The sequence below is a fragment of the Nuphar pumila genome, chromosome 7, assembly GCF_984573655.1.
Source record: "Nuphar pumila chromosome 7, dmNupPumi1.hap1.1, whole genome shotgun sequence".
Classification (NCBI taxonomy): domain Eukaryota; kingdom Viridiplantae; phylum Streptophyta; class Magnoliopsida; order Nymphaeales; family Nymphaeaceae; genus Nuphar; species Nuphar pumila.
Window position 1 is genome coordinate 122,754,667 of NC_143255.1, and position 14,014 is coordinate 122,768,680.

The following is a 14,014-nucleotide window of genomic DNA, read 5'->3' on the forward strand; positions in this document are numbered from 1 at the left end:
GATTTTTGCACCAATAAAGGTGGCTTTCTTTTAGTGATAGATGTTATTTGGTGTAGTGAATTCTTCAAGCCATTCATGGTGCCAATAATTTACAACCAAATAAGTCAGGCAGAGCTCAAGCTAAATGAGCTGAGATTGAACTAACTCGTTTATAAAAGGGAAAAAAAACTCGAAGATGAAACTAATAGCATTTGAACTCAAAACCTACAAAATTAAGCTCAAACCGACTCATTTTCAAGATAAAAATGATAAGACTTAAAACACTCAACCCGGGACGGCTCAAGAGAAGTTGAGGCCCTAAGCGAAGTCTCCAAATGAGGCCTTAATTTTTTTTTTCAAATATGACCAATATTTTGAATATCGCACAAAAAATGTAATATAAAAATTAAATGATATATTAAACATTTTTTTCACGAGATATTCAAAAACTTGCTTAAATTGATATCTTTCTTTTTTTTGTAAAATCTTAAAATTTGCGCAGATCAGGTCATGCTGAAAATGAGCGTTTTTGCTCATGCGGACATCGTGCCCGTCTGTTTGCATTTTGGATGAATGCCACGTGGTTTTGTTGAGTTTTGAGCTTTTTAAAATGCAAATCGGATGGCCACGATGTCAGCATGAGCAAAAACGCTCATTTTTTCAGCATGACCTGATCTGCTTCCACATGTGTGAGAGCTCATCTCATTTCCTAGCCGGCACAACCAATTAAGAAAAGGAAAAAACAGTGCAGCACCACCCATCTCAACATTTCTCAATGGAAACCACACCTATCTCGAGAAGTGCCAAGATGGGTGGCTATCAGCAGCGCTGCATGATAATGAGGAAAATGAAAGAAAATGTTGGTAGGCTGCGTTTGGGGGTCAACTGAAGAAGGACAAAGTTCATGAACTCTGTCACCTTTTTTTATGCTTGCGGCCAAAACCAACGTTCTAAATTAGATGTAAGATGGGAGGGTGATTCCAAGTTCTAAAGAATTTTCTGGAAAACTACAAGCTCCCAATGTCACATGAGTAAAAAGACTCGAGACAGTGACAAATATTATCATCCTAAAATTATCGTGTGTGCCAGGATACCAACAAAGACTGAACCTACCCTCTGTTGTCTGACGTGGCAGTTGATAATTTGTGATAGCATGACGTGTCAGTCTTCTAGTGGTTGGCTTGTTACTATCAATGAAGACCAGATTTTGGAGGTAGACAGCTGGAGCAGCCAGAGCTGGCTGTTGCAGTTGCAGTCTGGCTGGCTGGGATCCATCACGTTTTAAGTGCAGCTGCAGCAGCCTATGCTGACTAGAATCAACCACCGTCCATCCCAAGACGAAAAAGATATCCAACCGTTGAAGTTTATGCTGAACGCAGCTGCTAGGTTAGATTAGCAGAAAACACCTTTAAAACGTTAAGCTCACTCGTGTGGGCTCCTAACTTTGGTAGGTACATACTCTCCACTCATATGTGTACCATTATTGTTATGCATGATGGCATTGGATTTGTATGTATGGCCAAGTCCATCCCTTAGTTTCCGTGTAGAACATGAATTTGCAGCATGTCATGCCTCTTTGTTGTATAGTGCTTGGCATCATTTTACGTTATGTATGACTCACGGTTCATGTCATCATAGGCCATGAGTGGATAGCATCGAATCTTTGAGATGGACGATGGGTATACATCTTATGTGATGCTGTCCCTGGAATTCTTAGGGTCGTTGTCATATGAAAAAATGGAGTTGGTCCAGTTTTAGGCAAACACCATTTCCACTTTTAGGGATCTAACAACTGGTGGCTCTCTATAGGGCAGCAAACTGATCGGGCATGGGCCGGATTCTGCCTGACCTGAATCCAAATATGAATTTTGTGCAGTTCACCTCAATCCAACTCCTGTAAGACTGATCTCTCTCTCTCTCTCTCTCTCTCTCTCAATATATATATATATATATATATATATATATATATATATATATATATATATATATATATATATATATATATATATATATATATATATATATATATATATATGCGTAATAGCTGCCTAACACTTTTTGAGCCTACCACCACTGAATAGGCGTTTCCATGTTGTTTACACAAATCTGACCCTAGAGACATGTTGGGTATGGTCGATTTGCTAGTAAATGATACTTGGTTATGTTTTTTCAATAGAAAAGATGATTTTTTAAGCATTAAATATTTTTAAAATTTTTAAATCGTTGATTTTTAAATCTCTTAAAAACCTGTGTCAGATTCAGACGATCTAAGAGTCGATTCTTATAAAAATTGAGCATTTAGATCCTATCTTTATGGTCAGATTTAAAAAAAAAATAGAAAAAAAACTTCCAAAGCCTGGTAGGCACGAAGTAGGCTAAAAGAGTGTTAGGCAGCTACCACCTATATGAAAAAAATGATGTTTGGAGCCTTTAAAATTTACAAAGATTTTAGACCATTGATTTTTTGAACTTTATAAAAACCCACCCATGTGTTGGAATCAAACTTTTCAAGAGCTGATCCTTATAAAATCAAGTACATAGATCATATTTGTACTGTCAGAATTTAAAAATAAAATGAAAAAAGCCCAAAAACCTATTTACCACGTGGTTTAGCACCGACCCATATATATATATATATATATATATATATGGGGATACTGCGACCATTTAAAGAAGACAGAGATCAAGGTTTTACATGTAAATTGTGCAAACAGATCGGATTAGATATAAATCCAAAGATAAATCTGATGTAAAACACAGACCCAAATTCATCTTAAAATCATTCAAATGTATAGATCTGAATCCAATCCGAATACCCTTATGCATAGATACAAATTCAAACATAAATGTGATGCAAAGCACTGACCCAAATTCATCCGAAAATGATTCAAATGTGTAAATCTGAATCCAATCTTAATACCCTTTTGCATATTACTCAGATCATACTAAAATAATGTATCGGATTCAGATTTGCACCCCCTAGTTCAATCCTGTCAAATAGAAGGATTGCGCTAGTGTGTGCTTGATTCATGGAATTGGGTATCCTATCAAACTTCCCTCATTGTTTATGATTGATGGAATTTGATGAAATTGGGTTCAAATCCAATTCCACAAATGCAAGAAAGGTATTGATGGAGACAAGTCAAAAAGGGCTCCATAGGTCATTGTCCAAGATGACTTGGCTTGAGTCAAGTCTTGCCTCATGAGTCAAACCCATAGCCCGAGACTAGGACATTCCCATGAGCAATGGCCAACTTTATGGTCAAACATTGAGTTCATGGAGGGAAAGGAAGAGTTGACTGGTCTTGCTTGAGTGAAGACTGTGCTGAACCAAGCTAGTAAAAAATAGTCCAAAGGTTGAGTGACACCAAACCAGAGTCATCTGGACTTCAATTTCTCGAGCCAAGTCCTGAGTGACTAGACAGGGTCAAACCATTTAAGCTGATAAATTTTCTATCGTCCTTGAGACTCCAATGCTATAATACATTTCACAATAAAGAAAATATTGATTATGCTCGAGTGTACCATACCTTCTAGTAGAAATAACCTATTCCTTTGAATTTTGCTGGATTCTTTTGTGAAAGAAGCCGTACATATATGATCTGCTTGTTCAAAAACATGTTTTACATTGTTCTGTCATGTTGTATAAGCAGAATTTTTAAGGGGTGTAAAATTCAACAGTCTGCAATGCCTCAAATTTTCAATATTATGAAAATCATATTTTTACTCAAAAACCCCCCAATCTAAAGTGCATTTCTTAGTAAATGGACCATGTTCAGTGCATTTGTGGGGTCAAATTGACCAAATGAAGCTTGCACCTATGCTAGAGAGTACCGTACTTTAGAGTGTAGCAAATATTTTCCCTTTACAATAAACTCTCAACATCGTCAGGTTTTCAGCCATGTGCACCTACCCTAAACGCTCCAATCAAACAGCGGATGGACAAGAATGTCCTATACATATGATCCACATAGTATGCTAATTAGTAGAAAACAGGCTTTATGAAGATGTGTAAGAAGGATTTTTTTAAGTGTCAAAATTCACAACTTAAAAAAAAAAGTCATTTATTTTGAAAGAACACAATCTGAAATTTGATTCCTATTTAATAAATTATACTTAATACATTCATAGGGGAAGATTGAGTGAGATGTACACACCATAGTGACAAACGTTTTTTTTTTTTTCGGCAAAATCTCGTTTTTCAAAAACTCATGAGAAATTGAGCAATTTTCATAAATCTCACATTTTTGGCAAAATCTTGGCAATAAAAAACTAAATTTAAAAATATAAAAAATATTTTTTATAAGAAAATATTAATAAAAATTATTTAAAAATAAAAATACACAGTTTTTTCATACTAAAAAGCCGTTTAAAACATAAATATCGCATTTAAATTGCAGCATTTATGTTTTTTTTCATAAATCTCACGATATTTTGAAGATCGTGCAAGAAATTTCCGTTTTAAACTTTCAGGCAATTTCTCACGATAAATATCGCGAGATTTTCATAAATCTGGCGATATTTGACACTATGGTACACACTACAAAAATGCGGGTTTTTGGTAAATCTGGTTGCACAGGCAGACTTAACATGGTGGCACACTTTAAACAAATAAATTTTAATATTAAATAGTTTAGATTGCAATAAAACATAACTATCAGCACATCTTTTCACATTCAAATTATTACATGTAAAACATTTTTTATGGGATTTTTTGCAAAACCCCTTATGTGATTTGCAAATCGGTCCCCAACCTTTCCACTGTTGGTCCGAAATGGTCTTGTTAAAATGATGTCAAACTAACCAGCACAATTTCTAGCTGCACCCATACCCGGATCCAAACTTGAATAAAACGAGAAGAGAATGAAAACATTAAATACCAGAAGCTCTTATTTATATACGCTACAAAAGCGCGTTCTTAACTTCGTGTACTTGTCTCTGGTTGATAGCCGTCCATCTTTTAGATGTACGGTACGAACCGAGGACAAATCTACAAACCCCTAGCGGACAATCCACTACGGCTCAGTTCGGACGAGAAAAGTTACGGTCATAGTGTATGTACCGTTCATCGCTTGTACTAAATCCCCACCGCACATCTCATTCGGGATATGTGAATGGGGCCCAGACACACTTTCCCACTCAAGCGTCTTACGTGGATCCTTCCTAGCTGGCCATAGTCGGCAAGCAGGAAGCAACCTAGCAGGTTAGCATGGTCGAAATGGTTACCGCTAACGGTTTGGAGAGTACACTAGTGAACAGGGGTGTCAACGGGTCGGGTTTGGTTTAGACTCAGGTGGAATCAGACTTGGACTCAGTTTTCGGGTATGGTATCAGGTTTGGACCCAATCCAATCGGGTCAACTATAAGAAAAACTTATACCCGGACAGATAAAAAGTACATTAACCAAACCCAGACTATACCCGGTAAAACCAGATTTTTTATCGTTTTTAAGTTAAATTTTGTGGATCTTAATCGAGTCGGGTGCAGGTCTGATATAAAATTTCACAAACTATACTCGGGTCTGACTTTGGGGTCTGGACTCGGGTCTGACTTTGGGGTCTGGACTCGGGTCTTATTATTTATCACCATACCCGGACCCTGTAAGGTTTGGTTAGGGTCGGGTGCGGGTAAAGCCCATCCGTTGACACCCCTACGCGCCCTTTGGCTGAGCCCGTTACTGTAAACCGATAGCGGTCTGACAACGGCTATAAAATCCCACCTTCGTCGTCCCTGATGAGTACCACCTTCCTCTGTTGCGGATCTTCACACGCTCAACGTTCTCTCTCCTCTCTTGCACTCAATTGTTTTCTCTCTCTAGAGCAATGGAAGTAGAGAGCGAGGTCCTCGGCCACACCGCGGTCGAAATGGAGACGGCCGACTCCGGCGGCGGAAAACCGCCTGAAGGGAGCGAGAACCACCGCAGGAAACCACCGAGGCCTCTCGTGAGGTTCGACTCACTCAATCAAGAGGCGAGCAGGGTCTCCGGGATGCCGACAGCGAAGGTGGACCTTCCCTTTCGTTTCCCGTTCGATTTCTCGACTTGAGTCGCGTTGTTCCGCCGTTTCCTGAAATGGCTTCTCGCTCTTTTGTCGATTCCTCGCGCAGGTTCTGTCGATCGGCGTGATCCTGAAGTTGGCGTTCCAGAGCATCGGCGTCGTCTACGGCGATATAGGCACCTCTCCCCTATACGTGTTCTCCAGCACGTTCTCAGCGGGGGCTCCGGACGCTAGCGACGTCGTTGGGGCGCTCTCTCTCATAATTTACTCGCTCACGCTCTTCCCCCTCTTCAAGTACGTCTTCATAGTGCTGTGGGCTAACGACAATGGAGATGGTGAGTCCTCACTATGTTTCCAGGGGCTTAAATGGTCGTCTGATCGTAGAAATTTGGAAAGAAATTGGTTGGTTTTTGTGGGGTTTTGTTGCGCAGAAGATTCTTTGCTCGCCCATATTTCGTCGCTCGTCAGAGTGGTTTCCTGTGCTCTTTAGCTTTTTGTTTCTTCTTTTGCTTTGAGAGAGATAAGCTTCTTTGATTATCTATGTTTCATGGCTCATCAGTTGTTCACCATGCTGTTTAATTTTTGGTTTCTTTTACCGAGAGAGATAGAGGTCCACATTTATTAATTTACATTTTTACTATATGTTTGTTGTGGGGTCTAAATGGTGTTTTTTTTTTTGTCTTTTTGTTGGTGATATCAGGTGGAACTTTTGCTATGTATTCGTTGATATGTAGGCATGCCAATGTGAGTATGATACCAAATCAGCATGCCGAAGATACGGAACTATCTTCATACAAATTGAAGGTGCCTGATAGACATCTGAATAGGGCCATGAGGATCAAAGAAGCGTTGGAGAGTAGCTCATTTGCAAAAACTGCTCTCTTGAGTGTAGCCCTTCTGGGGACATGCATGGTGATCGGAGATGGAATCTTGACCCCCTGCATTTCAGGTGCTCCTATTTGTTAATCATGATAATTTCATTACTTTTTTACTGTTATTAACTTTCTAGACCTTTCATTACTTTTTTTTACTGTTGTTAACTTTCTAGATCTTTCATACTTTTTTTACGACTAGTGTTTGAGTTTTTTCCTGTTTTCTTTTTCCAAAGAAAAAGATGGAAAAATGTGGAGAAGAGTCGGATGTTTCTTGTAACAGTTGACTGGGTCTTTGTCGCTTTGAATGAGAATTGTTCAGAATAATTAGATAATACTTTTTTGTCCTCACTTTGTGGTTGGTTGGCCCATTTTCTTGTAAAGCTTTTCTTGAATGTTCTCAAACACTGCTTTTTCATTCGAATTATTTTTTGTTATATTTCTTTGTTCATTTGAAAAATCTGCCGGTAACTTGTCTTGAATCAACATTAAAAAAAAGGGTTATTCTAACTTGAAAAATAAGAAGTCATGTTTAAGGGTAAAAAGCCTTTTATTCTCGAGGGAAAAGAAAAAGTCAAAAAAATAGCTTGCTAACTTTAATGTGAAAACGATGTCATTTTTTTTGTTTCCATTTTACAGTTTCAAATTTTTTTATGGCTGAATCTATGTATTGGTTAAAAAAATATAATCTCACACACACAGATATATATATATATATATATATATATATATATATATATATATATATATGAGAGAGAGAGAGAAGGTGGATGGTCCTAACTTTTTTTTCCTTGGGTCACATTGGGACCTTTTAGAAATCTTACAAGTATTTTTTTTGCACGGTACCATTAAAAGTGTTTAGCATTGTTTACTCAATAAGAAGCTTTATTTGATTATGATGTTTAAGGAACTAGGCATTTCCAACACTTGTTTTACAAATCAAATGCTACATATGTGTTCAGCACCATTCATTTGTTAGGGATCATTGAATCATTATTTAAAAAAAAACACAATGATCTAAGTATCTGTTTCAATATAACCAAGCATCTAGATCACATACATATGGTGAAATTTAATAATAAAGAACCATGAAAATTTCACTTCATACTCCAGTTCACATATTTTTATATAACATATTCCAATGGCATATATATATATATATATATATATATATATATATATATATATATATATATATATATATATATATATATATATATATATATATATATATATACAGAGAGAGAGTAATGGGCTCGTTCTGCCCCGATTTCTCATTCTGCCCCATTAGGCTCTATCAAAAATAGTAGTTTTCGGTCTTTTTTATGACATCTAACACCATAGATGTGAACTATAGGTTTTGTTTAGTGGGAACCAGCTTTTGGATCACTGAAAGCTGACCTGTATGCATGTTTGTCCGGTGATCCAAAATCAATGGGTATGAAGGCATCAATTTTTCCATCTCATAAAAATGCATTTTTTCATAAAAAAAAATGATTCAAGAGTCAACTCCCACTAAATCGAGCATGTTAAACACGTCTAATGCTTCAGATCTATCGTAAAACACTTCAAACTCTATGGGCCCTAACGAGAAAAGAGAGCCTAATATGTTTAATTCTCATATATATATATATATATATATATATATATATATATATATATATATATATATGTGTGTGTGTGTGTGTCGTTAATCTATCATTAAACTAGTGAGGTTCAACATTCAATCTTATAAAAAATGATTAAAACACTATTAAAGTTATGGTTTTAAAATGCAAAGTTACTTTTTAGGACATTATGTCTTCCGAACTTGAGGGAATTGAAAAGTCAAACACCTTTTTCAATACTATACTTTTTTTTAATGATAAATGAACCTTTTATATATATATATATATATATATATATATGTGTGTGTGTGTGTATATATATATATATATATATAATGTGTATATATATATATATGTATATATATATAATTAGAAAGTTAATTATTGTTCTTTCTTTGTTGATTCATCGGTCTCATTATTGTCTTAATCTCTAATTCTTTTTTTTAACAGTCCTTTCAGCTGTGGATGGGATTAAGAAAATAGACAATGACATCGGTAAAGGTATTAAAAAAAATCAATAGAAATAATTGTTTTTTTAACGTAACAAGCCACTGTGTTCTCTCTTTTCCCTCTGTTTTAACATTCCGGATTCTTTTGTCTTGGTTGGTGTTTGTTTACAGACGTGGTGGTGATGATTTCTGTGGGCACCCTCGTGCTTCTGTTCTCGATTCAGAGATTTGGAACAGACAAAGTTGGATACACGTTTGCTCCTGCAATCTTGGTTTGGTATTGCTTCATTGGAACCATTGGTGTCTACAATTTCATCTGCCATGATTCCACAGTAATCAAGGCCTTCAACCCTCTCTACATTATTCACTATTTCTTGAAGGATCCGAAGCAGGCCTGGACATCCCTCGGGGGAGTCGTTCTCTGCATGACAGGTATCTTTTTTTTTCCTTTTTTTCCTCTTCAAGAAGGATGTAAAAAAAAAAAAAGTAAAAGAGGTGTAATTATTGCGTGATAACTTGTAAGTGGTGTTTTATTCATGTGAAAAATATGAAAACGTTCTGGTAGGTAGTCAAGGAGGAAAAGTTAGGCCTATATATTCACAAATATCACTGATATTTTGAAAATATCGTGATTTAAGTTTGATGTTATACTTAAAAAATGTGATATTGTTTATAATTCAAAGCATAGAATTTTTTAACCTGATATTTACATGATAAAGCACATTTATATTTTATATTTACATATATTTTATATTTTGTATAAACCAATATTTTCCCCAGAAAACTGATTTTTTTTTAAATTATTGCAATATTTTTTCTTGTGGAAATTTTCCAGAGCGATGTTTGTGACTGCGGTTAGTCCAACCTTTAGGAGATTTAGGCTGGCTCTCCTGTATTTTTTATTGACACTTGAGAATTGATTATATTTCTTTTTTTTTTCAAATTGAATAACAGGAACTGAAGCAATGTTTGCTGATCTTGGTCATTTTTCCGTTAGATCAATTCAGGTACCATGTTATTGATAAATGGAGGTGAAAGGTGCAAGTAATAAATAATTGCTTGTTCTAGTTGATGGTTAGAAATACCTTGTCTTTGTGATTTTTGTTTTGATCAATAGCTCCTTTTTTATTTGTTGTACAGATTGCATTTACTGGGCTGGTATACCCCTGCCTCCTTTGTGCCTATGTTGGTCAAGCTGCTTATCTTTCAAAGTTCCCACAAGATGTAGGGGATGCCTTCTATAAGTCCACTCCTGGTAACTTCTTTTTACACTTAGTCCTTATGTAAAACTTTTACTCGTTTATTGGGGATAAAATCTTACCAATATATTAAAAAAAAACTGTTGATCAAACATTTTGAGACAACTACTGCTTTCTATTTTTCTTTAAATTCGTGATGGATTCTGTACCCTGGCACTATTGCTAAGGAATGAAGTTTGATGGTAATTGTATGAAAACCTCCAAAAGAGAATCCACCCCAGTTGAATTCTTGATACTTTAGATGGGACCATGTAGCTTCAGCAGCATCCTCTTCAGGCTGTGCTGCTGGATCCAGCTCTGATTAAGAAAAAGTGTCAATTAGAAATGAACTTGGTGTTTCAATGTGAATATCAATGGTGTTTACTGATATTCTTGACAGATTCCGTCTACTGGCCCATGTTCGTGGTTGCGGTCATGGCATCGATCATAGCAAGCCAGGCAATGATCTCGGCCACATTCGCCATCATTAAGCAATCCATGTCACTGGGCTGTTTCCCCCGGGTTCGCGTTGTCCATACGTCTGCCAAACATGAAGGCCAAGTTTACATTCCAGAAATCAATTTTCTGCTCATGTTAGCATGTGTCGTGGTGACTGCTTCCTTCAAAGAGACTACAAGGATTGGCAATGCATACGGTGAGCAAACGATCAGACTTTTTACCTGTTTAGAACAAAGTTACTGCTGTTACTATTAACACTACAAACATCATTATTTATCACAATTACTCGACAAAATATCTGAAACATATTTGTATTTTTCTTTATGGAACAGGCATAGCTGTGGTTGCAGTGATGCTGGTTACATCCTCACTCTTAGTGCTAATAATGCTGATGATTTGGCAAACCAGTCTCCTCCTTGTTGCTCTCTTTGTGTCTGTATTCATGTCTTTTGAACTAGTCTATTTCTCATCTGTCCTCTACAAATTTGACAAAGGTGGCTACCTTCCCCTTACATTTGCTGCCTTCCTTCTCCTTGTAATGTATGTATGGCATTACGCACAGAGCAAAAGATATGCTTATGAAGTTGGACAGAAGGTGTCTTTAGAATATCTGGAGAGACTGGGGTCTGATCTTGGCGTAGCCCGGGTACCGGGCGTGGGTCTATTATACACTGAGCTGACTGAAGGAGTCCCTGCCATCTTCTCGCATTTCCTCACCAACTTACCGGCCATGCACGATGTGCTGGTGTTCGTCTCTGTCAAATACTTGACAGTTAACAAGGTACCTGCAGATGAGAGATTCATATTCCGGAGAGTGGGGCACAAAAAGTACAAGATGTATAGGTGCATAGCAAGATATGGATATAGGGATATGCGAGTAGGAAACTTGGAGTTTGAGAATCTGCTGATGCATCATCTCAAGTTGTTTATAAGAACAGAGAACTGGGGAGGCAGTGAAGACGTTGAAACGGGTCAGGTACCGGAGGCAGAGCTTCGAGCAAAGGAGCAAGGTGATCAAGATGCAGAGGAGGAGGTCCGGTTTCTGGAGAAGTCAAGGAATGCAGGAGTGGTGTACATGTTGGGTCACAGTGAGGTGAAAGCAAGCAAGGACTCTTGTTTGGTGAAGAAGGTGACAGTGGATTATGTCTATGACTTCCTAAGGAGGAATTTCAGGCAGGGATTAGCAGCATTGGAGATACCTCACAGGAACTTGCTGCAAGTGGGCATGAACTATTACATATAAGTTGTAGATAAGGTTGTAAAAATAGTACTTTACATGCCAAGTATATGACAAAGAGATACCACTGCCAGGCCTCTTTACAATTTTGCAAGAATGAAAGGTTAAACAACGGTACAAGAACAACACCAGTAACAGCAGATACTAGTAATGGTTGTCCTGAAAGAAGAATGTAAATTTACAACCATAAGGTTAACAAAAAGTTTTTCTTTCTTTTTAGAGTTGAAATGCAACAATTTCTAGTTGCAGCACTACCATGTGCAGTCACTGCACTATGAGCATTATTGAATAATATCTTACAATGTGGAGCAGTGATTCCAGATACATTTCTAGCATAGATTCCTCTCAAAATCTGAGCAACAAGGCAGCAATCAGTATAGAGATAACAATTCCAAGTAGCAGATGTATTAACCGAGATCAACATTAGAAAATTAAAAATTTGTTTTATATAGCAATCTGAACATACCCTCCACCCACAATGGCTCTCTGCCCACCTGGCTTAAGTTGAAGGACGTCACATCTTTGATACACGGAGTGTGTCTTATCTCAAGGTCGAAGCTAATTAAAAAATGTCCTCAGTGGGCAGGGGGAGTACATCACAGACACTGAAACATGGTCATGGTCAACACGTCACCTCTGGGCCCATAACAGAATGTCTAAACCATAATGGCGGTTTCTCCTCGTTACTGAAAGTCTACCTCCGACCCCTACCAGTTATACAACTATACCATTGGATTTTGAACCTGCAACATCCCAACACAAGGTAACGTGCACTAGCTGCTCCTACCAGACAAGCGGAGCCCCGTTGGTAGAGGATCCAGACAGTTGGTCACTCATACTGACTTTGTTCACCCCTGAATTATCTGCACCTTCATTATAACCTGACAATTTTCCCTAATCTAACATGAACCTGAGATGGATCCAAACCTCTACATCTGACAGGCTGTATCTGAAAGATGGTGGGCAATCAGGTACAGCAGTATGCTAAAAGTGTGCAATCGCATTGCAGATGTTCCTCTCTGGATCGAAACCTTCACCTATGCGGCATAACCTCGGTATATGATGAATTACAGCAGATAAGAATCTAGTTCATGGATAATGGGATCTGTGGCTAAGCCTTAAATCTTATTAATCATATTGGTGCATTTTCATAGGCTTCAAGCTTATGGCTTCGAGAATTTCATTGAACAAAGAGATATCAAGAAATACATCCACTTCTTATGCAGATGGAAATGCTGAAAGCTATGGCTAAAACAGTCTTATATACTAAACAATCCTAAATGCCTTAAAAAAGCACATGCATAGGCCCTCAGTTAATTTGAACTTGCGGATGTATCTTGTACAATTTACTTTAGTAGAAAACATGCGTTATATGATGTACTTTTCATGTTAGAAGTGTTTTAAAACGTTAAAAATATAAAAAAAAGGAAATCAAAATGGGCATGTTGCACTAAATCTTCATAATGAAGAAATTTATCTAAAAAATGGATTTTTCTGGTTAAATTGATTCCATCTAAAGCATAATTTTTAGTAAATAATTAATAACAGACATTCCTATGGGTTTAGATTGCATTTGTGTTTAGTATGCAAACATGTGGGGATGTACATGGTTCTGATCAAAGTCAGATGTAGCCAATACCAAATCCCACTAATGAGATATTGGCTAATTCAGATTCGGATTCAGATGAGAAAAGGATAATACCGAATCCAAAAAATACATGTAATTGAATTTGAAAATCCATCAGATTAAGTTATAAAATCCTAACCAAATCCGAATCTGATTACTGATTGGATTCAGTTTTCTTTCCAAAACTGTAATCGGATTCAGAATCAGCTAAAAAATAATCTAAAAATATTTGGTGCCAATCAGAAGGTGGCATGTGTTAAAACATTAAAATAATGTTAAAGTTTTTTAATTTTAAGCATTTTTTAAATTTATTAAAAAATAGCCGAATCGCACCGATACTTTAACTTTGTCTGACCCATTCTCATCAACCGTATAAATGGGTTAGCAGAAGTCAAGTGATGGATCCAAGTTGGGTAATCATACATGAACTAGGTCCGAATTCTACTAAAATCGGTTGATGTTGACCCAACTAATCACTAGAGGTCTTGTGGCGCAGGCCTTATTTCCTATCTATTCTAATTTTATTTAATCAGTACGTTGATGTCATGAA

The 14,014-nt window shown here is 36.9% G+C and overlaps 2 protein-coding genes across 2 annotated transcripts; both read left to right on the forward strand.

The window, feature by feature from the left end:
- The first annotated feature begins 5,724 nt into the window (after nucleotides 1-5,724).
- Nucleotides 5,725-6,525, forward strand: LOC149833269 (potassium transporter 5-like). Its single transcript, XM_090015024.1, has 2 exons — nucleotides 5,725-5,981; nucleotides 6,085-6,525. The coding sequence occupies exons 1-2, from the start codon at nucleotides 5,802-5,804 to the stop codon at nucleotides 6,463-6,465; spliced, it is 561 nt and encodes a 186-aa protein (XP_089871150.1). The 5' UTR covers nucleotides 5,725-5,801; the 3' UTR covers nucleotides 6,466-6,525.
- A 281-nt stretch (nucleotides 6,526-6,806) lies between these two features.
- LOC149833270 (potassium transporter 5-like) lies at nucleotides 6,807-12,151 on the forward strand. The gene is made up of 7 exons (XM_090013399.1): nucleotides 6,807-6,924; nucleotides 8,905-8,955; nucleotides 9,075-9,335; nucleotides 9,858-9,910; nucleotides 10,044-10,158; nucleotides 10,542-10,796; nucleotides 10,933-12,151. Exons 1-7 carry the CDS (start codon nucleotides 6,807-6,809, stop codon nucleotides 11,841-11,843), a joined length of 1,764 nt encoding a protein of 587 aa, XP_089869525.1. The 3' UTR covers nucleotides 11,844-12,151.
- The last annotated feature ends 1,863 nt before the right edge of the window (nucleotides 12,152-14,014 follow it).